This window comes from Haliotis asinina, chromosome 2 (assembly GCF_037392515.1).
Source record: "Haliotis asinina isolate JCU_RB_2024 chromosome 2, JCU_Hal_asi_v2, whole genome shotgun sequence".
Lineage (NCBI taxonomy): Eukaryota > Metazoa > Mollusca > Gastropoda > Lepetellida > Haliotidae > Haliotis > Haliotis asinina.
Window position 1 is genome coordinate 38,481,334 of NC_090281.1, and position 27,078 is coordinate 38,508,411.

The 27,078-nt window shown below is 38.4% G+C and overlaps 1 protein-coding gene across 4 annotated transcripts in view; it reads right to left on the reverse strand.

Annotated features, from left to right (window-relative positions):
* Positions 1-2,035: 2,035 nt before the first annotated feature.
* Positions 2,036-27,078, reverse strand: part of LOC137273696 (retinoic acid receptor RXR-like) — a 56,316-nt gene continuing 31,273 nt past the window's right edge. For 2 of the 4 annotated variants that reach the window (XM_067806495.1, XM_067806497.1), the window contains exons 2-7: positions 16,491-16,890; positions 15,682-15,839; positions 14,851-14,996; positions 10,336-10,462; positions 4,571-4,795; positions 2,036-4,450 (exon numbers count right to left, since the gene is read on the reverse strand). In XM_067806495.1, the coding sequence (XP_067662596.1) occupies positions 4,197-4,450; positions 4,571-4,795; positions 10,336-10,462; positions 14,851-14,996; positions 15,682-15,839; positions 16,491-16,890 (1,310 nt within the window). In that variant the 3' untranslated portion in view covers positions 2,036-4,196. Of the gene's footprint in view, positions 4,451-4,570; positions 4,796-10,335; positions 10,463-14,850; positions 15,009-15,681; positions 15,840-16,490; positions 16,891-27,078 lie in introns of all 4 variants that reach the window. The other 2 variants (XM_067806494.1, XM_067806496.1) reach the window with 1 other exon arrangement.

The following is a 27,078-nucleotide window of genomic DNA, read 5'->3' on the forward strand; positions in this document are numbered from 1 at the left end:
TGAGAAAGTGTTAGTTTTGCTTCCCATTCCTCGTCAGCCACTGAGAGCAAGATATCAAAGTCCCTATGTTGTTAACACAGAGGTTAGCGACTCAGACTATGTCATCCTGACGCCCGGTTGTCGTGAACAAAAAGAGATTGTGTTATGTAAACATGGTTAAGAAATATAATGACAGGTCAGAAACCAAACATGTCAATTGTATTGATTCACTCTCACAATGTACCGATTGTACGAAAGACAAATGTGAAAATGTTGACAACATTGATAACTGTGTTAGCAATGTGAAGTTTGATGTTCTTAGTGATAATGTTTCACCAAAGTTGAGAAATTCTGATTGTTAGCTCACCTTGATTGAGAAACTATCACATTTATCCCCCTAAGCAGAAAGTTCAAATGTCAGATTTGATTCCTGAGTTCTCTCACTTATTTCATGATATGCCTGGTTGAACTGATGTTCTTAGTCATGATATAGTTGTAGGTGACGCTGTGCCTGTAAAACAACACCCATATTGGATGAATCCAGTGAAATGTGAAATTCTGCGGAACGAGGAGAAATACATGATGGACAATGACATTGTTGAACCAAGTGACAGTCCGTGGAGTTCACCATGTGTTCTTGTGCCGAAGTGTGGTGGAGGTGGTTGGCGCTACTGTGCTGACATGAAAGCTGTCAATGTACTCTAACAAAATGATTTGTATCCTATTCTGAGAGTGGACGATTGCATTGATCGCATTGGTCAAACTATATATACAAGTAAGTTTGACTTACTGAAGGGCTTCTGGCAGCTTCACCTTACAGGCCATGCAAAGAAAATATCAGCATTCGCTACACCAGATGAAATGTATCAATACAAGGTGATGCCATTTAGTCTGAAGAACGCACCAGCAATGTTCCAGAGACTCATCAACAATGTCACATCAAGCCTTGATCGTGTCGAGGCTTAAATGGATGATGTCATCGATTACGACATGGAGTGGGATGACCATCTGAAAAGAACTTGTGCTTTCTTCGAAAGACTGTCTGAGGCAAAGTTGACTGTGAATCTCGCCAAGTGTGAATTCAGGAAGGCACAAGAATTTTTAGGTCATGTTGTAGGGCATGGCCAGGTACAACCAGTTCATGCTAAAGTTGAAGCAATTGTACATTTTCCAGCACCTCAGTCTAAGAGAGAACTCATGAGATTCTTGGGTATGGCAGGCTACTACAGAAAGTTTCGTCAAAACTTCTCAGATGTTGTATCTCCACTTACCAACCTTTTGGGGAAAAAGGTAAAATTCAAGTGGGATGGCAATTGTCAGACTGCATTTGAAAAAGTCAAAGCCATACTCATGACTTCTCCAGTATTGCAAGGCTCCAAATTTTGAGAAAGCATATAAGTTGCAAATTGATGCAAGTAATGTTGGTGAAGGTGCTGTCCTGATTCAAGTGGATGATTCCTGACTTTGTATAACTTGCTCTCTTTGCTTAATAATACATCAATTTAATGTTTTAGACTTATCTTTGTTCTGTTTTGATGGTTCACAGGGGATTTCTTACACTTTTGGAATGGCAAAATTTTGAACCATAACAACTGTTACCAAAGTCCAATTTTGTACTGTGTTGCTAACACGGTACAAAATTTACAAAACAGGTACAAAATTTACAAAACATACTGACACAACCTTTCTTATTTCCATTCGGAACGGGGATGATCAACATGAAAATACCAAATCCAAAGTACTGGTGATCACACTGAACACCTGTAATTGTTCAGCAGACAAATCCTTTAATAATACTGAGTTAACTCAGAGTTCACCAAACAAACCTCTTATCAAGGTGTCTCCGTTAACTCCTTCCAAGAGGCTTTCTTCCTCAAGTTAACCTCCTATTTAATGAGACTACTCAATACACTTTGAAATGTTCTATTAGCTACCTATATTCAATTAATATATCTTATACACTGATAAACAGTAAATGGTGTATAACCCTACAAATATCATTCCTGAGATGAAACAAGATCCAAAGAGGAATCTAAGTGAATGAAAGACAAAGAGGTTTTTCTTCATGATTTTATTGTTGGTGATTGTGACAATGTATGCAGCTGACAAGGGTGACATGACCTACTTGAGGTCAAGTATGGCATAGAACCATTCATGCACATCTCACTATACTATCATACTCCTTTACATTAATAAAAACTTGACAATGTATCAGTGAGGAAAACATGCAGTGTTGAGTAAGAATTTCATCATTTCCATATTATGCATATCTGGGCTATCATGAATCTAGATCACCTTGAATATCACAAATCCAAAGGTTTGTGCAATGTACCCGTTGAAATGCACTCAGTGCTGCTGGATATGGCTCCAGTGATTAACAGGACACATATCTATGATTCCCATTTCAGCAGAGGATCTACTTGCACAAAAGTTCCAACATACACATTCTAAAAGTACTTCCTGCAAAGCACCAACTTGAAGATAACTTGCCTTATGGTTTAAAAAGATGGATCAGTTACTTGAACTAACAATAACTGTGTATGACTGCTTAAAAGCTGTCAAACACAACACAAGTCTTCGGGGTAACCAGCCGAATACAACAAAGTAGAAGCAGAACACCTGTGTTTAGATATATTCCTTCAATGTGTTATAAAACGAACTTATATGCTGTTATAGCCTCATCATCAACAAAAAGCATAAGCAGCAATCATGATATTTTTTTTTTTTGTAAGTGACTGACAAGAGACACTTAATGTAAATGACATATATAAGGACGTCTTAACAAGCTGATGTACTTCTCCAAGCAGTAAACAAAACAATATGCAAAAATCTTTCTATGTACCACAAACAAGCTCCAAAAGAACAACAACCATTGTTTCAAAATACAGAGTAGTACCCAGGAATAAGTATAGCATAGGGTAATTCACCCACCTCTTGCAGTCAGTGATTTAATTACTCACCATAGAAGCTCACACCTATTGCTGTGTCAAAATCAAACTGCAGCGCTTTGTCTTGTATATAAGTGCCATTTCTCAGACTATATGTATTTCCATTAAAAGAAATCTACATGTGAGATGATCCCAAAATTCAACTTACTAAACTTGCCCATGCATACAGATTACTACATGTGCTCATCATATTGGAAATTAAGAACTAAAAAATTTCGCAATATGCAAAATTAAATCCAAGCTAAGATTACTCTTGTATCTCACAGATTGACAAAATGTTTTCTCTTCATATAACTGAACTCTAAGTGTTGCCATCAACAGACAGACATATACTTAAATCTATCATATGAAGCAGTTAGTTCTCCTATAATGGTTATAGTACACAGGTGCCCTAAACATTGCATAACAGATTTTTGATAGCACATAAACATGCCGGTTGACAGGGTATGTAACCTTGGAACTTTGTGAATTATGACACCATCCCCCATCCACCAAATAGTCAGTATGACATATTAACTGAACTGAAACTATAGTTTCTACATAGATATATGTATGTACAAAGAGAAATCAATAATACAACTATACAGACATGGTATTTACAATGTAATAAGTGTCTTGCTCACAAATACAGAGACAATACACATACAATAAAACTAAATAACACTACACTGTAAAATGACCAGACACAGAAAAAGATAAAAAGAGAAAATTGAAACATATAACCTTGAAAATACAGGGAACAATTCAAGTGAATCATTAGAAAATAAAATGGCTTTGCTTGTTTGACTGGACATATTTGTTAACTTAATTATGGATCTGAATAAAATCTAATATCTTACATCGTTCAAAATATTTAATGTGCTTTTTAACTGCACCAGAAGGCAAAACATTTTGTCCATATTGGCAGTAACTGATCAGGACAAAATCTAATGTGAACATTACTGTATTTCAGAAAGGGATCAACATTGTTTAATAACTATGGTCATTCTTGCCTAATGTGTGGTACTTTGTACCCCTTTAGTTTGATACAACGACGTCCCAATATATTCTGAAGGTTGCAAAGGATCCATCACAATACTAGCACTTCAGTATTTAAGATTCAAGTCAATTCCCCATTATGATGAGTGCCTGTCCTCAAGCCAGTCAGCTGGATGGTATTCACAGCTCAATATTATGATGGCAAGTCTCTCCTTCAGACTGACAGACAATAATCCCTCACCCCACCTACTGCTCACACCGACTCCGCCTGACAGTGGTTCAGCATGCTGGCTATGTAGCAGGACTAGGATTTTCAAGCATCTCCATCAGGAAAGTGTCAATTGGTGTGTCTCCAATTAGTTTAAAGAAGAACAGGTGCTCCAGGCATTTAAGTCCAATGCTGCGCAAAGCAGGCAACCTGAGTAAGAGTTTGGCAAAGCGGCCTGGCTCATCAGGATAGCGAGTTTTACAATACTCTTCCAGAGATGCATAAACCTTTTCTCTCAGTTGTTCGACCTCTTGCACTGCAGACAGACCCTTAGCATCTGAAAGAAATAGAGAAGAAAACATATGTAACAAAATAGGCCGTGAATCTAACAGAATCTAATTTGACCTTAATGGTCGGTTATTCATGCAAAGGAAAAAATAAGTGTTACACAGCTTACCAGGATTGAAGAGAACAATGGCTCGCAGGCAGCCAAGTTCTGTCTTATCCATCTTCATCTCTCTCATCTTGGCCACCAGCTCTGTAAGCACTCGGTCAAAGATTGTCCCAACCCCTGCCTGATGTGCAGAACTGCGATGTACATGAAGGCCAGTTGCCAACAGGATGCCATCTTTTACAGCAATAGATCGATGTGAAAATCCAGCAATCAGTAATTCATTCCATCCTGAAACAGAAAAATATCCCTGATGAGAAGATAAATATTTCCATTCATGTGCCTTCTGCTGACATTTCAAGCTGTTGCATTTTTGTTTTCTTCTGCAAAGGGACATGAAAAATGATTTGCACAGAAAACATCTTGATGATGCAACTGTACCAAAGTACAGGCCCTTGACTGGAGCATCTTTTTTTAAAAAATTAAGCAGCTCATGTGGACCAAGAAGGACCCTAATCATAACTTGTTTTCTAACTAGCAATAAAGTCAGAAAATTATTACTTTTTGTTGCATGTTTTCAAATTTAACTGTACTATCTAAACAGACAGTATCCAAAACACTGTCTTCCCATTTAGGGCCATGTGCACCATTGTCCAAAGGGATAAATAGGGGTAAAAACAAAACGAAAGTACAAATCAATGCTGCTGTTAGAACAACACATTTATCCGCAAATATGTATCCAAATTCCATCCTCATATCTGAAGCCATGTTTTTCCCCCAAGAAAAAGATAAAAAGTATCCACACTAAAATATCAGGGATAACTTTGCGTCATAGAAGTAAGGGCACATGAAATGGCACATTTCATGAACACCATCAGGTGCACATGGTGCAATACAATTTAACATCTGGGCCCTGATAAAAATATGAGATAAATTACACTCTCATTAGTATACCAATCATCAACCTTCTCTTTCTTGATTTGGTATGGACGAAAGGGAATATATTTCCTCCAAGTCCATTCCGAAAATTATACCACAAACGTACAAGTATTAACAAACTTGGTTAATGAAAAATTTGAATGAGTTTGGTTTTTACACTACACACAGCAATATTTGATCTGTTAATAAGCAAGTCTGAACCAGATAATCCAGTAATCAACAGCATGAGCATCCATCTGCACATTCGGGAACTGGTGGCATTTGTAGACCAAGTCAGCAAGTCTGCTAGTTGCCTCTTAAGACAAGAGTCATCAGAAGATGACATATCCCACCCGCCCCCACATATTTGAAAGGACAAATCATCTGAGAGTTACTTGATGTTTTCTTACAGTAAGTTTGAATCGATTCCATGAGTCATGAAAAATATAAATGCCATATATCTGTAAATAGCAAAAGGCACCACTTCAAGATCTGTCTCATACATCTGCCAAGACCTGTTGAACGAAATCAAATGACTTGCGAGTTGTGCTCCAAAAGAGAAGCCCATCCCTTCCTTTTGAGAACAAGTCCAAACTGTTTCTATGGAAACCAGGAAAAATTAAAATGCCAAACATTTGTAAATAGCAAAAGGCACCATGCTGTGGTCTGTCTCAAATATCTGCCAAGTTATGCTGCAAGATATTAAATAGTTTTCGACTTGTGGTCCGGAAAAGAAGCCTAAGTCAGAATTAGTCAAAAATAAATATGCCAAAACATTGTAAATAGCAAAAGGCACCACTCTGTGGTCTGCCTCAAATATCTGCCACATTTTGCTGTAAGATCTTGAATAATTTTCGAGTTGTGCTCCGAACACAAAGCCCATCTCTCCATTTTGAGACTAAGTCAGAATCGTTTCCATGGAAACTGGGAAAATGATGAATTACAAAAGTCTGTAAATAGCAAAAGGCACCACTTTAGGGTCTCCCCTACATATCTATCAAGTCTTGCAGAAAGATATGTAGAAGTTTTTGTTCTGCTCCGGAAACGAAGCAAAAGGCACCACTTTGGGGTCTGCCACATATATATCTGCCAAGTTTTACTGACAGATATTAGGAACTTTTTGAGATGTGCTCTGGAAAAGAAACACCCCTCTCACTTTTGAGACAAAGTCTGAATCGAGAAACTAAGAAATCACAAAACCTGTAAATAGCAAAAGGCACCATTTTAGCTACTGATTGGTATATCTACCAAGTTCTACAGAAAAACAAAGAATGGATTTTGAGTTCTGCTCTGGAAACGAAGCCCATCCCTCCATTTTGAGACAAAGTCCGAACCATTTCCAGGGAAACTGAGAAAGTACAAAATCACACAAACCTGTAGATAGCACAAGAGTCATCAGAAGATGACATATCTCCCCGGCCCCCACATATTTGAAAGGACAAATCATCTGACAGTTACTTATTGTGTTTTTCGACCAAGTCTGGAATTTTTCCATGGAATTCATGAAAAATATGTAAGCCATCTGTAATCAGAAAAAGTCACCATTTCAAGATCTGTCTCATATATCTGCCAAGATCTTTTGAAAGATATGAAATGGTTTTCGAGTTATGCTCCGGAAACGAAGTCAGCAGCATGGAACCGAGAAAATAATACATCATAAAAACCTGTAAATAGCAAAAGGCACCACTCTGTGGTCTGCCTCAAATATCTACCAAGTTTTGAGGAAAAATATTAAACGTTTTTTGAGTTATGCTCCAGAAACGAAGCCCACCCCACCATTCGACTAACACGAAAATGTTCCATGGAAAAACAGAAAAAATAGAAATGCCAAAACTCTGTAAACAGCAAAAGGCACAACTATAGGTTGAGATCATTACATCTATTAAGTTTGGTCTAAAAATATTAAACGGTTTCTGAGTTATGCTCGGGAAACAAAATGATTGCGGACAGACGGAAGGACGAGGTGTCGACTATATTTCATATTAAGAGATAAGGGAAATTTGTTGTATATTGTATAAGTTAACAGATTATAAATACAAATAACAATTAGGTAGGAACACAGACAAACGACAATAAACAGCTATATAAATACTAAAATACACATAGTACGTAAGTGTGGAAACAACATTAGAAGACAAGAGTCATCAGAAGACGGCATATCCCCCCGGTCCCTACATATTTTAAAGGACAAATGATGAGACCATTACTTATTGTGTTTTTAGACCAAGTTTGAATTGTTTCTATGGAATTCATGAAAAAATTATAAATGCCATATATCTGTAATCAGAAAAAGTCACAATTTCAAGATCTGTCTCATGTGTCTGCCAAGATCTTTGAAAGATATGAAATGGTTTTCGAGTTGTGCTCCGGAAACGAAGTCAGCAACATGTTTATGGAAAAGAGAAAATAATACATCATAAAAACCTGTAAATAGAAAAAGGCACCACTTTGGGGACCTGGCACACATATCTACCAAGTAACACTGACAGATATTAAAAAGTTTTTGAGTTCTGGTCTGGGAACAAAACACACCTCTCACTTTTGAGACTAAATACGAAACGCTTCCATGGAAACCGAGAAACTAAGAAATCACAAAAACCTGTAAGTATCAAAAGGCACTACTTTAGGTTCCGACTGATATATCTACCAAGTTCTGCAGAAAAATATTGAATGGTTTTTGAGTTCTGCTCCGGAAACGAAGCCCATTCCTCCATTTTGAGACTAAGTCCAAAACGTTTCCATGGAAACCAAGAAAATAATTAATCACAAAAATCTGTATATACCAAAAGGCACTACTTTGGGGTCTGTCACACATATCTACCAAGTTTTGCAGAAAAATATAGAACAGTTTTTGAGTTCTGCTCCGGAAAAGAAGCCCATCCCTCCATTTTGAGACTAAGTCCAAAACGTTTCAATTGAAACCAAGAAAATAATACATCACAAAAGCCTTTAAAAACCAAAAGGCACCACTTTGGGGTCTGCAACACATATCTAGAAAGTTTTACTAACAGATATTAAGAAACTTTTGAGTTCTGCGCCAGAAATGAAACACACCTCTCACTTTTCAGACTAGGTCCAAAACATTGAATGCTTTTTCAGTTCTGCTCCGGAAATGGAAGCCCATCCCTCCATTGAGACTATGTCCGAAACATTTCCATGGAAACCAAGAAAATAACAAGTCATCAGAAGATGACATATCCCCCCCGGTGCCCCCATGTTTGAAAGGACAAATAATCTGAGAGTTACTCGGTTTTTTCAGACTAAGTTTGAATTGTTTCCATGGAATTCATGAAAATTATAAATGCCATATATCTGTAACCAGCAAAGTTACATTTTCAAGATCTGTCTCATATATCTGCCAAGATGTGTTGAAAGATATGAAATGGTTTTCAAGTTGTGCCCCGGGAACGAAGCTCATACCTCCATTTTGAGACAAAGACCAAAGTGTTTCCATGGAAACCAAGAAAATAATACATCACAAAAGCGTTTAAAAACCAAAAGGCACCACTTCGGGGTCTGCTACACATATCTAGAAAGTTTTACCAACAGATATTGGGAAGTTTTTGAGTTCTGCGCCAGAAATGAAACACACCTCTCACTTTTCAGACTAGGTCCAAAACGTTTCCATGGGAAGAAAATAATAAATCAAAAGATCCTGTACCTAGCAAAAGGCACCACTATAGGTTCTGATCGATATATCTACCTAGTTTTGCAGAAAAAATATTGAATGGTTTTTGAGGTCTGCCACACATATCTACCAAGTAAAACTGACAGATACTAAGAAGTTTCTGAGTTCTGCTCTGGAAACAAAACACACCTCTCACTTTTGAAACATTTCTATGGAAATCAAGAAAATAATAAATCACAAAACCTATAAACACCAAAAGGCACCACTATAGGTTCAGACTGATATATCTACAAAGTTTTTCAGAAAAACATTGAATGGTTTTTGAGTTCTCCTCCGGAAACGAAGCCCATTCCTCCATTTTGAGGCTATGTCCAAAACATTTCCATGGAAGCCGAGAAAATAATAAATCACAAAAACCTGTACATAGCAAAAGGCAACACTTCAGCTTCTGACTGATATATCTACCAAGTTTTGCAGGAAAATATTGAATGGTTTTTGAGTTCTGCTCCGGAAACAAAGCCCACCCCACCATAAGACTAACACCAAAATGTTCCATGGAAAAACAAAAACAATATAAATGCCAAAAATCTGTAAATAGCAAAAGGCACAAACATAGGCTGAGATTACTATATCTATCAAGTTTGGTCTAAAAATACTGAACGGTTTCTAAGTTATTCCCCGAAACAAAATGATTACGGACGAACAGACGGACGGATTGGACGACGAGGCATCGACTATATTCCCCTGACATGTCGGGGGGGATAAAAAATGTAATGATGACATAGTTTAACTTTAAAAAATAAGCAATGTTTCCCATTTATGATAAATACATCCATTTTCAGTTGATTGAAGTTATTTTCAAGACTTCAATAGTGTCTATCTGAATATGGTTTCTGTTAATAACAGTGACTTGCTCCACACAACTTCTCCGAATATATTATAAACACAATTCTATGAATTTTTTTATTTCTCAGACTCCATTGCATGTTAATTTCTGACTCTGTAGGGAGGCACACGTAATGAGCTCAAAGATAGGTGGTGGACAGGCCCATCCCATAACTTACCTAACAACATTGTTTTGGGGTGGCACCCTGTTGGGCAGTGGTGCTTGGACACAAGACCCACTCATATCCAACTTTCCCAATTCAGATGAATTCTAGAATGATGGACAGGTGAACATCAACCAGAATCCCTGTGCTACGTACGAACCCTGTAACTTGGTTGTTGGAAATAACTGAAATCTGGCAACCAGTCATCTATAGGTAGGATGCAATACACTTCTTACCTGCACGAAGGAGAATCACCTGGTCCTCAAGGGGTAATTCTGTAAAGTGAGGTATGCGCTTAGCCCACTCCACTAATGTAAACAGCTGTTTGTCTGCTGCTTGGCAAATATTAGTCACTGGATCCTTCTGTAAAACATACATGAAATATGTTTTTAGTTATGAAAACAACATCATGGCATAAAAGTCAGAAAGTTATACCCCTTGCAATGCAGACTGAAGTAATTAGCTAGTTAATGGGTGTCAATTATCGGTGATGGCTTTGTGGTGCAGGGAAAACTGGAATGAGGAATTTGTGATAATGCTTTAAAATATCCTTATGACTATCAAAAGACAAACATTCTATACTACCGACAACAAATAAGGGAACTGATGAAACAACAGTGAATGTGAAACTGCTCTGAATGTCCACTAAATCAAATTTGGGTGTGAAGATCAATATCTGGTGTGTCCACAATGTTGGGTGACACATTCATGACACCATGACGGCATACTGTTGATAAATTTCCAGATGGTTGCCCATGGTATTGCCCACCATTCCTCCTGAAGAGCTGCACCAGGTTGGGCCAGGTTGGGAGGTGCATATACCCTTCGACCAAGAATGTCCAAAAGATGTTCCACTTGGGGCAGGTTATGGGGACATAGAGGGGCAGTCCAATGTCTGTATGCCCTCTCGTCGGAGACCAGCTGTGACAGTTTGGGCCCAATGTGGTCTGGCATTATCCTCTTGGAATTCAAAATTTCCGCTGATGATTCTACCCGGTAGAGCCATGACAGGGTGCAAAGTTTCGTCCACATATCACTGACCAGTCATGGATCCATTAACGATGACTGGGTCTGATAGTCTGTCATGTGTAACCATGCTCCACACCATGACACTACCACCACCATATGGATTATGGCAAATATTTGCCACTCTGGCATACTGCTCACCATTACGGCACCACCAACATTTTCTGCCATCTGTGAATCTGAGGCAAAAACCTTGAGAACATGGTGTATTGCCAATGGCGCAGCGCCCATCCCTGATGCTGCCTCGCCCATGCCAATCTTTGGTGCCTATGGTGAGCTGTATGGGTAACACCCTTGAAAGGCCGCATTACTTTCAGACAGGGTTGATAGTGCTGATTGTTAATGGTTGAGTGTGAAATTCATTGTCCAGTGAGTGGACAATACTGGAATTCCATATTGATGGCAGGTGCTGATTGGAACCTACTGCCTAGGGCCAGTAATGTAATGAGACGATCCTGTCCTGGTGTTGTTGATTTTGGTCTACTATCCCCAAGGTCTCATTGCAACCCCACCTGTTTGATGGTACTTGTCCCATATGCTTGAAATTACACTTTTTGATATACCCAACATTCAGGCAACTTGACACAAGGATGTCCTCCCTCTATCATGACCACAAATCTCCATTTTTTGTTTACTGAGATACTGCCTCGGAGGCATTTTTCAGCATGTGTTCAACTCTATAGCATTAGTGATTGTGAGTTCTCCAAAGCGTTATAACTTCAGTGTACACATGTACCACGTGTTGTTAATACATCATGTGGAATTTCAATGTCATTGGATGTTCCGTTCGGACACAACACAACGGTAACGCACCCTTTCACCTCCATGTTTGCTGCATTCACTGTCTTATTTCCTTTATTTTTTGTCAATAATAAGGTTTATCACAACAATCTTCCACAGGATGGTATGAATACGTTAACTAACAACACTAAAGACCATTACCCCAAAATATCAACCTTGGCCTATACTTTTGAAAACTCTTCATGAAATGCACAAGCAGTGTCACGAGGGTGACATAATCCCCCGCCGCATATTATAAAATCAACCTTAAAATGAAAGTAAAGGTCGTAGCTTAAGATGAAGTAAAATGTCAACTAGAACATTACTCTCAAACTCGCTTGATATCTCGCACTGTAGTTCTCAAACACAAAAATATTTTGAAGAGTCACTTAGACCTTGAACAGTGTATGAAACTCCTAAAAAAACAGTGGACTGTGACCTTGAAAATGAGCTGAAGGTCGCCAAAATCAACTGGACCCTGCACCTTCCATAGAGTGAGTTTAGTTTAGTTTTACGCCACACTCGGCAATATTCCAGCTGTATGGCGGTGGTCTGTAAATAATGGAGTCTGGAGCAGACAATTCAGTGATCAACACGATTAGCATCAATCTGCGCAATTGGGATAATGTGTCAACCAAGTCAGCAAGCCTCACCACCCGATCCGTTCAATGAATCTTACGACAAGCATAGTCGCCTTTTATGGCAAGCATCGGTTGCTGAAGGCCTATTCTATCCCATACAGGTCCTTCTCCAGATGAAGCATGGTGTTGGATGTGAGGAAAATCCAGTGAACAGTTCTTGAGATATCTAACATACGTATGGACAGAGCCTACTGCTACGCTAAACGTGCGGCGGGGGATAATGATATACTATTCTATATTCTTGATGAAAGACTGGCAAACTCGATCACTGTTTGTTGTTTACCGCTTCACTAAACAATACCCCAGGGTATTTGGCATCTGTAAGTAATCAAGTCTGCACTGAAAAATTCTTGTCAACAAGCCTAACCTTAAACCTAGCATATCATCATGACTGAACGGAGTTGTTCTATCACAAATAATACATTATCAATATTTAACTCATCAAGCCCGAGAGCCACTTCACTGCTCAACAACTGGAACCCTCTGCTGATTGCCTGGCTGGCTATGGCGAGACTAATTAGAGCTATTCACGCCTGATATCCCTGGCAGGTTTCAGAGATTACAGGAAACTGTCTCGTCATACAAGTAAGTCCTGATTGTTTAATTGCATCGTAAAGTTATATGTTGAAAGAAAGCAGGTGTGAATACATGTCAATTTATCTAACATTTTACATGATTTTATTATCCTTTCTCTTGTAGAAGTTTGATGGCGTGTACATATGTATTTTCTTATTACATGTTTGTATTATTTGTATGTAAAACATACTTAAACAAATTGTCCTTTCCATATCATTGCGTGAGGTTAAATTGTTCAAAACATCCATGTCAATGCCAGTAAAGAAGAATTTACGCACATGCTTAATAATCTTCTGTGAAAGAAGCATTTTAGCCGACACAGTGCTAGTGTATACTGAATATTTCAAGGAAAGTACTAATAAGCTAGTCTATGACTTACGTATAGCAGATTCACAGTTTGTCACTTTGGTTCATCTAGATTTAATGCAGGAAATAAGCGTTATCATACGAACATACATGTATACATATTGTATAATGCTATTCCTTGCACATATATAAGACAAAGCACCATGAGATGGGAAGTCATCAAAGTTCCCGAATAGGCTGATTTGTTACCTATGACCAATCATATCATGAGGTACCTGTCACAGAGGAAATGACAGGTGATGGGGCGTGGGCTAAATTTCTGAAGAGCACACTTGGATACAGATTGATTATTGGCTAGATCGTTGACCAATTGATATGCTGCATTTCAGCTTTATCAACTCTAGCTATCATGAAAAAGTTTGTGGGCATGCCTGTATTTGTTTTGAATGCAAACGAGGTTCAGAAGATTGACTCCATAAAAAAGGTTGTCCAATATAACAGCGCATTAGTTTGTTTTACACTTGTCACGGGACAAAACTTTACCTGGACATACATTCTGCTAGTGGCTGTTATTTCGAGGTTAAAAGGGGTGTTCAAATATCTAATTAATGTTGTCTGACTGAATAATTATCCACATAGGTATCAATTCCGTAACTGATATATTACCCTCCTTTTATTGACGATGGATGTGATAGATGTGATAATTACACTGGATAAGATAATTACAGAGATGAAATACAAACATTTCTTCCACAATGCTTATGTAAATTGCATTCAAAAATCACATTTCAAATCAACATGAAACTTTCAACAGCTTGAACAAAATGCCCCATTTACCGTTGCATGGTCTAAATATATTAGTACCTTGGCTTATTTCAAATTTATACGAACATGCATGTAATACAGTATTGCTATTTATCTCTATGATTCATTATATACACTCGTACAACGAATGAATGAATGATTTAATTTCGAAGGTTTTATAACCTTGTCACAGTTAATTCAATCAATGTGTTAAAATAGTATTTTAGTATTCACTCCCAATGACGAGTAACAAACACTTACCTCCTGTAACAACATCTCATAATCCCCTTTTTCGCAGACGTGTTCATTTACCTGTATAAGCCCATGACATAGCTAGAAATTGTTATCAAAACACTTTAATACTTCCTCTCGTAAGAAAAGCTAATCTTTGATCAGTACTGCTAAACTGATTGAAATAATAGGTACAGTACAAAGTTAAAATGTAAAACGCACATGTGAGACTATGAATGAGAGGTGCTTTCTGCTGACGACCATATCTCGCTGAACAAGAGGTGCTTTTTATTACCAACCATACCTGGCTCTCGCTGTGAGAAGCTAACTAATACGCACATACGCGTCTCTCGGCCTTAATGAGTTAAGTACACATGGTATAAGTACCTGTGTGTCAATATAAGTGTCAATCTTAGGTTCTACAGCCAGTTCAGCCTCCAGAATCTGTTCTGTAGGCATATCGTTGTTGGCTCCACTTGTACTCTCCACCTCTTCCCCCTTCTCTTTCACACGCTGTCTCTCCTCCTGGACAGCTGCCAACAAAGCTAACCAAGTCAGTGGACGTGGGGAATCACCCCGACAAAGACAGTTCCATAAAACTCAAAAATCTGCCAGCCAGTCTCCCTCAGTATTTCATTTTAGATGGCAAATAACAATTACCTCAGTGGAGGTCAAGCTTATGTCATTAATCCATGTAGAGACTTTACATTGACGTGACGAAACCCATATATCTGCTAGTATTGTCATATGTTTGGAGATCAATATCCTTCAATTTACAAGGTGTAGAAACTAAATTGCACTGCCCAATGTGTGGATATCAGCAAGTGATCTGCACACTTAAGGCAGATTAATGCTCAGTGTTCATGTTGCATCTATCTGGAAAACTGGACTGGCATTACATGAACTAAACATATATTCTTAAATCTCTAAGTGTCTACATTGAAGTGGTTTTTGGCACAGTAAGAATTGCACGCTTAGTAGCACACCCAAACACAATAAGAATTGCACGTTCAGTAGCACACTCAAACAAAAATATGTATTCCATGCCTTGAGATGGAATAAATTCAAGAAAGAGTTTTCAGGTAACAAAAAATATACTGAAATGACCAGAAAATTGACAATACATCAATTATTTGGTGTAAAAAACTTTAATTTGCTCTACGACAGCCCCAGCTTAATGTCAACAGCTAGATGGCAGCATAACCATGGAATGCATACCTTCCCTCTTCATACCCATGGAGAGACACTTCATGTATCGGCAATACTGGCAGCGGTTGCGCTGACGCTTGTCTATCATACAGTTCTTGTCATCTCGGCAAGCATATGTCAGTTCTTTTCTGACAGTTCTCTTGAAAAAGCCTTTGCAACCCTCGCAACTGAAAGGTACATCAGCATACAAGATCCAAAATTGTCAGGATTAAGACTGGAACGTAACATGCACGTGTGTCTGCAATGCTATAATGAATCATTAACATGTATTCTGCAAAAATTGTGAAAATCAAATCAGCTTAGATCACAATTTAACATTCTCCTACAAAATGCCTTAACTCACTTGTTCAATTTTCAAAGAAACCACCGTGACAAATGTTTCATTTCATGCTGCCAAAATCTTACTGAGTTTCTGCAGCAGAAAAACCAGTGATGACACAAAAGCAATTAACTATCAGAGCTTGATATCCAATCCATCTACTTGACATCTCAATCAACTACAATCGACCCAAAGGACCCAGAAATTAAGAAACTCATCAGCAATATTCATTTCACAATTTCAATTTCACAACAGATTTGTGTTACTTTTGTTTGCACCCTTTCTTAAAACATATACCACATACTCTATTCTGACGGAACACAAATTAAAGTATCTGTTGTTGCAAACCATCTTCAGCAAGATTTGATATATCTGATCTCAAAAGAGACATGTAAGAAGTATTTGTTAGCTGGATCACTAGAATCAGGCCAATGCTTAGCCATTAATGAATCATATTGACCAAATGACCACAATCACAATTTCTTTCAGTAACACTTACCTGTACACACCATAGTGTTTCCCAGATGCCCTATCACCACAGATGGCACAGATATGTTTATTCGTAAGAGAGGAATGAGCCATCCCCATGCCTGGAGGTGATGGAGACGGTCCTCCACCAAGTGACAACATTGGAGGAGATCCTAGAGGAGATCCCATGGACGATGTAGGGGAGTGGAGAGGTGGTGAGTGCATTGGCCCTGGATGGCCAGGTGATGGCTGGGTTGATGATGGCATGGATGGGATGCCGTGACTGAAGCCATAGAAACCACCATGTGTGCTGGTGGGTGAAGTAAGGGCAGAAATGTCAGGCTTGATATCAGGAGGATGACCCATTCCGCCCATCTGTGCCATGGACATGCTGCCCTGCATACTACCATTCACATTACTGTCCAGCGTATCTGTAACCAAAACAATTATTTGAAAATATTTTTTACATTTAACCTGGTGCAAAATCTAAAGAAAAATTCTTACTCTTTTTATCCATGTCATACAGAAACCTAGCAATGATTAAAACAAATAAATTGATAACTACTAAATTGAAATTCAGGCAACATCAGTATTACCCCTGTTAGTATTAGTTTTTGCATTTCATTAAACATCAGTGGATAATGGCAAAAGATCTGTACTGTGGTAAGTATTTCTTTTGACAGCTTAAGCATTTGAGCTTTATTGTTACTGATAACATTCCAATCCTTATCATGTACTCCTATTCTATAAGTAAACACTATGATGTAACAATATGAAATGACAGTCGGCCACTGGCTCTCAGTAGTCATGGATAAAAGAGAAATGGGATCACAAGAGAATACCACTTCCTTTTTATCAAACATGCCTTGCAAGAAACTGGTACATCCATTTTCGTGATTTTATCTGGTAGTCCACTCAGGTATGTTAGAGAAAAACATTCATGAGTGCATGGGTTTGATTTTACACCACTTTTAGCAATATTCCAGCAATATCATGGCAGACACCAGAATGTCACCCTGGTCTTCAGAGTGACAACTTTAACCATAGCTATCCTACTGTTGGAAATAAGCATGAAGACAAAGGCCTTTCTACATGCTCTGAATATGTGTGAATAAAATTTTTGAAATAAGTGTCACATACTTTATTAAACAAGAACTATCAGAAGATGACACATCCCCCCGCCCCCATATATCTGAAAGGACAAATCATCTGACAGCCGCGATAATGATTTTTAGACGTTTGAATTGTTTCCATGGAAATCATGAAAAACATAAATGCCATATATCTGTAAACAGCAAAAGGCACCACTTCAAGATCTGTCTCATATATCTGCCAAGATCTGTTGAAAGATATTAAATAGTTCTCGAGTTGTGCTCCGAAAACAAGGCCCTCTCCTCCATTTTGAGACTAAGTCCGAAACATTTCCATGGAAACAAAAAAAATCATAAATCACAAAAACCTGTAAGTAGCAAAAAGCACCACTTTGGGGTCTGCCACAGATATCTACCAAGTTTTGCAGAAAAATACTGGACAGTTTTTGAGTTCTGTTCCGGAAACGAAGCCCACCCCTCCATTTTGAGACAAAGTCAGAAAAGTTTCCATGGAAACCGAGAAAATAATACATCATAAAAACCTGTACATAGCAAAAGGCACCACTTTGGGGTCTGCCACGCATATCTACCAAGTAACACTGACAGATATTAAGAAGTTTTTGAGTTCTGCTCCGGCAACGAAGTCCATCCCCCCAAAGTCTGAATCGTTTCCATGGAAACCAAGAAACTAAGAAATCACAAAACCCTGGAAATACCAAAAGGCACCATTGCAGCTTCTGATATCTACAAACTTTTGCAGAAAAATATAGAATGGTTTTTGAGTTCTGCTCCGGAAACGAAGCACATCCCTCTATTTTGAGACTATGTCCAAAACGTTTCCAAGGAAACCGAGAAAATAATAAATCACAAAAACCTGTACATAGCAAAAGGCAACACTTTAGGTTCTGATTGATATATCTACCAAGTTTTGCAGGCAAAATATTGAATGGTTTTTGAGTTCTGCTCCGGAAACAAAGCCCACCCCACCATAAGACTAACACCAAAATGTTCCATGGAAAAACAAAAAAAATATAAATGCCAAAAATCTGTAAATAACAAAAGGCACAACCTTAGGCTGAGATTACTATATCTATCAAGTTTAGTCTAAAAATATTGAATGGTTTCTGAGTTATGCTCCGGAAACAAAATGATTACGGACGGACGGACGGACGGACAGACGAACGGACGGTCGATTGCATTACATAAATGTAACTTCAATGATGTTGAAACAACTAATGCTGACTGCACCATGTTCCATGTTTATGTATTGACATTTTCATTACTCAATGATGTATAAAACATGTAAACATCACACAACAGAGATCACTATTTGAAAACTGGAATATATTTTCCCTTTTTCCTTCCCTTTTTATACGAAAAGACATACGCCTAGCATCCAAGTTGACAGACTCCATGCACCAGTGCATGCTCAAAGTACTACAAATCTTTTTAGCTGGAACGTGCTTTCCTAATCAGAAATGTCCACGATTGGACGTAAGCGTGTAGTGAGTTAAGTGAGTGAGTGTAGTTTTACGCCGCACTCAGCTATATTCCAGCTACATGGCAGCGGTCAGTAAGTAATCGAGTATCGACCCGAAAATCCAGTGATCAACGACATGAGCATCAATCTGCGGAACTGGGAATTGGGAACTGATGGCATGTGTCAACCAAGTCAGCGAGCCCGACTACCCGATCCCATCAGTCGAATCTTATGACAAGCATAGTTGCCTTTTATGATAAGCATGGGTTGCTGAAGGCCTATTCTACCCAGGACCTTCACGGGTCTATAAGAGTGTAAGCAGGAGGCAGTTCTGCGTTGAACAGACATATGATTCCACAGTTGGGGGCCAATTGTGCTACGACTAAACTACAAGCTGCTGTGATTCCTGTGACTTAAGAACTCTGTTCAGTTTGTACTTCAAATTGTAAGGCTGTATCAGGTTTGACAGATACGTTTTGTGCCTGTCCACAGAAACAGTGGTAGGTTAGACACAAGCCTATACCCAGCAGAACTGACGTAATGTGGGATGTCCTTGATGTTCTCTACACAAAACATGCCCCTGTATTTGATATCTTTTGAAACCTTTAAAGAGAAGCACTGCTGATCTACCACATGAGACTATTTGCATAATCTAACCTCAATAAAACTAAGGATTGAACAAGTCTTTCCTGCACTTGTTGTAATGATATGTCTTATTTGGCCAATACATATAGGAGAAAACACTTCTTGGTTTTGGTAGACAATGTAAAACCAGCGGGAGTTCCAGACCCCGATGGTTTACACATTAAATGATCATTTAATGACGCTACATAACAATAACTGAAGTGCGTGTAAAAGTCAATTTAATGGCAGTAATTATAAGTAGACAATTTAACCCCACCACCTAACCTTTGTCGGCCCAGTGGCTGTGTGGCAGAGCGTCTGCCTTCGAATAAGAGATTTGCAGTTCCATTCCTGCTTGGGAAAACATTTCTACTTTGAGTTTATTCTTGAATGATATTTTTCAATTGATCTCAAATACTCGTGTATCATTAATTTTGAAAGTTGATGTTCATATAAAGGTACGAAAAGTGAAACCTGGGAAGCGGTCTTACTAACGAAAAGTACAACCTCGGAAGAGGTCTTTCTAGTGAAAAGTAAAACCTGTTCCTCCTAAACAAAAGCCTCAAATGCAGTTATTCTGGTAAAACAAGAGATGACCTATATATAGAGAGGGAGAGCACAGTTCAGGTTTATGTATCTGAGGCAGCAATAGGAAGTTCTATATAGACTGCTGACAGCTGTGCTTCCACTGATAGTTATGGATCTATCAACACTCCCAGATCTTTCACTGTTGGGGAGAACTTGATTGTTGACTGACCTACAGTGACAGCGTCATAATTCTTCAGTTCAAGTTCACACTTTGTACCAACCAGTTCCATCTGTCTTATCTTCACTGAACTGTCATTCGCTCTCTGTCATCCAGGACTTGATTTGGATAGTCCAGTTCATGGTTTTCAGCAATACTTCATATGTCTCTGTAAGTTAAAATCCATCAATAAGCGGCTTACTTACAGTCTGCTCAGGAGTAGCATGTGATCCACATTGACTCCTGTCCTCAACATCTACCACGTCTGAAGTTGATGGGAAACCACCCTCAATCTTCACTGTTTTATCATTAAAGAATTCAGAAAAATCCTTTCGAAGTTTGTGTTTATCTTCCAGGTCAGGTAATCTAGTTTCTTCTTTTCTGCCAAGCAAAGATTTCAAGAACTGATGGGCTGGTCATAAGTCTCCACTGAGATCTGTTGTCCTCCTTGTACTGGACACTAATTTGAATTTGTGAATGACTTGATGTAGATCATTATTTGTTTGTACGTTTGTCGGTATACTTCAAGCCATGACTTGCGCTAACAGTGTCGACTACACAGACATTTAGCCTGAAAAACATCCTCATTGTAGCATTCTGCTGTCTTCGTAATGCTAATGTTCATCCTGACTTCAGAAGCGTGTTTACAATGACGTAAAGTCTGGGCAATGTTGTATAGGTTAGTTAATTCATTCACATCTGCTGACTGATCACAAAGCAAAAAATCTGATGCCCAAAAGATGTGATCTGAAATCCTCAGTGTTGATACGCTTTACACCTTCACAGATAGTCTCTCATTTTCAGCACTATCCTTGCTCAACTTCCATGTCATGTTGATAAGGAAATGGTATAATTTAATATCTCAGAAAATATTCTGAGGAAAATCATCAAAGAAGTCGGAGTTTTTGAGTCCATTCTTTTTGTAATTCTTTCACACATATTGAATCAACACTGACTTTCACAGAAAGAGATTCAAATGACTTGTACAGTTGACTGTGACAACATATAAAGCAGTAACTTTAAGACAGTTATGATGCATGATGACAACACCACTTCTAGCTGAGGACGACCTAGGAGAGAGCACACTAAAGTAAACATATGGAGTTAATAGTTATTGCTGCAATTTAGAGCTTCATCCCCAGTTTGCTGAAACCATGATTTGGTATCCTACCATGGCTATGTGAAATGCTTGAATTTGATTGGTCAATCAATAAAAATAGACACGATCAATTCTGATTGAAAATGCACCTGTTTTCATGGCAAACGTATACAACACTGCCGGACTTCTTCCGCTTGACCACCAACGCGGAAGGAATGAGTTCGATTTTAAATCGGTTATGGCAGAATGGAGATAAACATACTGTGTTGGGAAATTAGATGAATGTTATGCAGAATTGATAGTCTCTAAATTAATCATTTGAAACCTCTCTCTACGCGTTCAGTTCCAAATGAAATTTAGAGACTATCAACTCTGCATAACATTCATCTAATTTCCCAACACAGTACGTTTATCTCCTAAATGAAACATACATCAAAGTTCTTATCCAGTATTAATTCACTGAATTCACCTTGCTTGTCTTTAGACTTAGCTGTGGCATGAATTAAAACAGTTTTCTTGATTGACATATGTAAACTTGAACAATGCACTGATATTCATACAGTTTGTTCCCTTCCACTCAGTTCTGACAGATCAGCTAAAAAGAACTGTTATTGCTGAATATTTTCCATACAGCTCTGTTTGGTCATCAAAGATTTTATTTGCAGATTTACAACAACTGAAGCTTCCAGGTAGAGTCAAAGAGAAACGAAACATACAATGACATTCAAAGAATTACAACATTATGATCAGTTGGCAAAACAGAGGCCTTGGTTACGATGTATTCTAAGATGCTTCTGTGAAAGATCAAAGGCGCCGACAATACTTTATCAGACGATAATGTGCACTTTTTGCATTACGTCACAATGTGTTGACGTCACTGCGCCAATCCACTCTGCCCCCTCATAATCGAACTTTTTTGCATTACGTAACAATGTAACCGACGACACGATGGATGTCAGTTGTTATCGCCTCGTACAGCCTCCCACATTAAACAGCTTCGTTGCATCCTGTTTCTTGGTTTGCAGTTGCATCAAACAGCTAACATCACCAGTGGAAACATTATGTTTATGTTTTCCGAAGGATAAAATGCCTCATAGTTTGGCTCAAAACTTTACAGAGACACGGTCATGTTTGCAATGTTTACATTCCCACAATGCAATCGTGGAATGTCGCATTACTTGTCAGCTTCAGCTGAATGTACTAATCTAAACTTTCGTTGGTAGTAGAAATGAGACGGTCATTTTGCCTTGTATGGTTTAAGAGAATCACAGATGTAATCAAAATGATCTAACAAAGATAGTTAACCCAAACATTAACCTTCACCAAACTGTTCATCATTTGTTTTTCTAGTAACGTTTGTCTTAGGGGGGCGGACACGTCAAAAGAACAGCGTGTCAGTTAGCCCTGTGCGAGGATTCTTAATTTAGGTCACAGACACTATCGTCTGTTTTCTGCCATAGATTAATCGAAATAAGGCTTAGAAATTATTAAATACCGCATCTTAGAAAAGAAATACAAGCGTCCTCTTGCTTTAACTATAATAGTTCAGGGCGAAAGTGTGCTTTATTTCACTATACATGGGGGTAGAACAAACTGTATTTCTTAATTAATAGGGTGCCCAAATCCAGTACCGTGAGCCACAGACTATGGATGAAAGTCAGGAGCGATACAGTGCTCGAAATGAACTTTCTAAGCAAGCAGCAAGTACAAGTTACCTGGTTTAAAAAGAGGTAGCAAAATCCCCTACCTGGTAACAGGATACTTTCATCTCCCATTCACCCATTTTCAGATACATGCATATTGAATAACTATCATAAGTTCCAAAAGAGTTTATTCACGAAAAATATCATTTTCACCACTTCAAATTCTAAGTATTTGCCACTTTCCTTAACATCTGATTTCCACCTGTGGTCTGTACCGACTGGCACTATGGATGCAAGTGTGTTAGATTTTGTTTTTTTAGCAATCAAGCAGGAAACAGTCTTCATGCTAGCGACTCATTTTCTGTAAAACCACCAAAATACACAATAATTAAAATTTTTAGTCATGAATACATCAAACTTTTATTTTGACCCATCTACATGCATAAAATATATCATACAATCAGTTCATAGCTTGTTAAGTTCTTCTGCATACTGGTATTTATCAAGTTATGCAAAAATAATACCTTTACTTGTACCAGCACACAACGTCCTTATCCTTCAGGAAATGACAAATGTCCATCAAACATCATATAGACTCTATAGAGTAATGTATTACAGTGAAACCTCATTAGTCTGGACACCGATAATCCTGATGCCTTGCCTCCTAGACAATTTCAGCTTGTTACCTATCAATGCCTATATAACTTGCCTTGGTCATCTGGAAATTCGGAACCGGATGCTAAATAGTTGTAACCAATCAGTAAAATATACAGTAAATTGCTTCAATGTCCATACAACAACGGCTCCCAGGCGATGTTTACGCAACTGAACACTTGCTAACTTCTGAGAAATGTCAATTAAGGGTTGTTGTTAACTGAAGATGCTGTACATTCAGTTTGTTTGACAACATCTGAAGCAAATGTGGCGGGTCAACCTACCAAGTGAAAACGAAACGAGATAACCAGATTTGAAAAGAGAGATTGCAAGGTATAAAGAACATACTAAAACAAGTTTAGATGTCCTAAGTAAACACTTTTGTGAACTCTCAGTGGGGAGATCTGCAGTTGGTGACATCTTGAAGAACAAGGAGAAATGGCTTACCATTCTCGAAGACACCGCAGCACTGTCTCAAGCAAGCAACGCCAAACATCAGATAATGGAGGAGGCGCTCTTTTTATGGATGAATGAAATGACCAGTAAGAATGCAGCTGTTAATGACGAGATGTTGATTTTAAAAGCGAAAGACTTCGGTGACAAGTTGTCAATTAAGGATTTTGCGTACTCTCGTGGATGGCAGGCCAGATTCAAATCTTGACACTGTATATCGAAGCAAGTTCTCCAGGGAAAAGCAGCCAGCGCCGACAAGACTTCAGCCATCGAGAGAGGAACTGAAGAAAGTTTTGAGCGAGTACAAAGCCAAAACAATTTTCAACATTGATGAAACGGGACTTTTTTACAGATTAGGACCAAATTACACCTTAGTAACTAAACCTACGTCTGGCGGGAAACGTTCGAAGGACAGAATAACTGTGGCATTGTGTGCAAATGCAAGTAGACTGTGAAAGTTTAGCCTTTTGTGATTGGTAAAGCAAGGAGACTGCAATGTTTTGGACGCGATTTTAACCCAGAAGTCTATGTGAGATACAGACATAACTCAGAGGCGTGGATGACCAGTGATCTCTTTTGTGATTGGCTGAAGTATTTTGACACGCAGATGCGGTCACATGGACTTAAAGCGATTTTGCCTCTAGACAATGATGCAAGTCATATATGTGCTTTGCTCACCTTGTGACCAAAATGTGACCATGCATTTCTTGCCACCAAATACCACATCTCACAATTAACCAATGGATGCAGGAATAATTTGCACATTCAAAGCATGCTACAAGAGGTCGTTTGTCAGCCATTATATCATCTGTGCTGAGGAAGGACTCTGAGACAGGCACTTCTCTTCGTGAAAACCAGTTAGGGTTAAGTCAGTGCGCAAACAATTAGGAACTGCTACAGGCATGTGGACATAATATCTCATGATGGCAATTCAGATTTTGATGGTGATGAAGATGACATTGCATTGTCAGAACTGAGACTTATCCTGAAGGAATTTCCTTCATTGGACAGAGGCAACGAATATCTGGAAAGTCTGGTGACGCATTTCGAGACAGTCGGAGATGAGATGTCACTCAGGAAAATCATCGATGTCATGCAATCAATTAAGGAGGTAAATCAAACACAAACGGCCATTAAGGACTCTTTGGTATAAATGTGACATTATACAATGTACACACATGTACTTGGAAAATCTGGTCATATACATGCACGTGCACAGTACATGTATTTCAGATTCAAACAATGATATGTGATGAGAAAGCTCAATCAGATAAACAACCACGAAAGATTTTGCAATGTCTTTAATTTATTTATTGTTATGCTTGCTATTGATCATTTTATAAGTTTTACATGCATTAAATGATTATTTGTTTCATCCAGAGTCCTGTCTTTTTTGTACTAGTAAAGGAAAGCAACTCTTGCTGAAACATGGGACTTGATTCAGTAGTCCGGATGATTCGCAATCCGTACAAATTTGCTGAAAAACACAAACTCTGTAAATAGCACAACTATAGGTTGAGATTATTATATCTATCAAGCTTGGTTTAAAAATATTGAACGGTTTCTGAATTATGCTCCAGAAACAAAATGATTATGGATGGACGAGGCGTCGACTATATCCTCATGCATTACATGCAGGGTAGATAAAAAGAGAGAAAGGATTTTTGACTGTCTTCGCCATTTGACAACCGGTGTGACCCCATTGCAACTGAAGTATAAAACTGCTACAAGCGAAGTAATTGGATCACTCAAAGAAACTGACCAGTTAGAATTGCTTTTACAAAGCGCATCTGAATTTTCCATAACAGAGATTTGTAGACTTCACACTGCCATTTGAAACAGCTTGCATTTGAGGTGTTAAGTGATGGACTTCATTCTTGGTTCTCAAAACAATAACAGCTCGCTTCCATCAAGGAAGGTAGCACATTTTGTTACAGTTAAACTACGCTTTCTTTTTGAGTTTCGCTTGAGTTGATGCTTGAGAAGAAACTCACAGTTGCCTTTCAGATTTTTGTTTAATGTCAGTATTTTCAGAATGCACCATATGACCCAATCCCGTTAGTCACCTCCTGCGACAAACACAGTCGCCTTTTATGGCAAGCATGGGTTGCTGAAGGCCTATTCTATCCCGGGACCTTCACGGGTCCAACATCAGATGAGGACCACTAAACTACTATTCTGTGCAAAAGTGACCTTGTACAAGAAGCCCTACATCATCTCAAGAAAATCAAAAACAGAATAATTTTCAATGCAAAACCCAGGAAAGCTCAGCATCATATGGTTGAAGAGTAACCATAATGTGCAAGTACAATGATAGCACTCTTCATGTGTTCAAGTAACTGAATAGCTAGAAATTCTTTGACAGCCTGAATCATCCAGAAATAAAAAAATCATGATACATGTATAACTTCAAAACAAATTTCCAAGGGTTCAAAGCAACCAATATTGACTCTCTTTGATCAACTTTGACTCAGGGTTTCAAGTTGTGACGAGTCATTTTGATGCATGGCCATGAAGAGCAAAGTGAACCTCTGAAGGCCCTATCAATTGTAAACCTGTCTCACTCATGAAGATTGGGGTTTCAGTGATCGTGGTTGCTTCTGTACGAGTGCGTGCAAAAATAGAATTAAAAATATGTAGTCCAAATATTTTCGCATGAAATTTTTATTACAGTCTTGAATAATTCCGAAAGTTATTTTTTCACAATATGTTTAATTTTGAAGGTACTTTATTTTAAATTTAAGATGATCAGAATCAATGAATCCAAAACGTATTAAAAATATTTTTTGCGTGTTCATATTTTTCTTTTGTGTAAAAAACACAGGTTTCC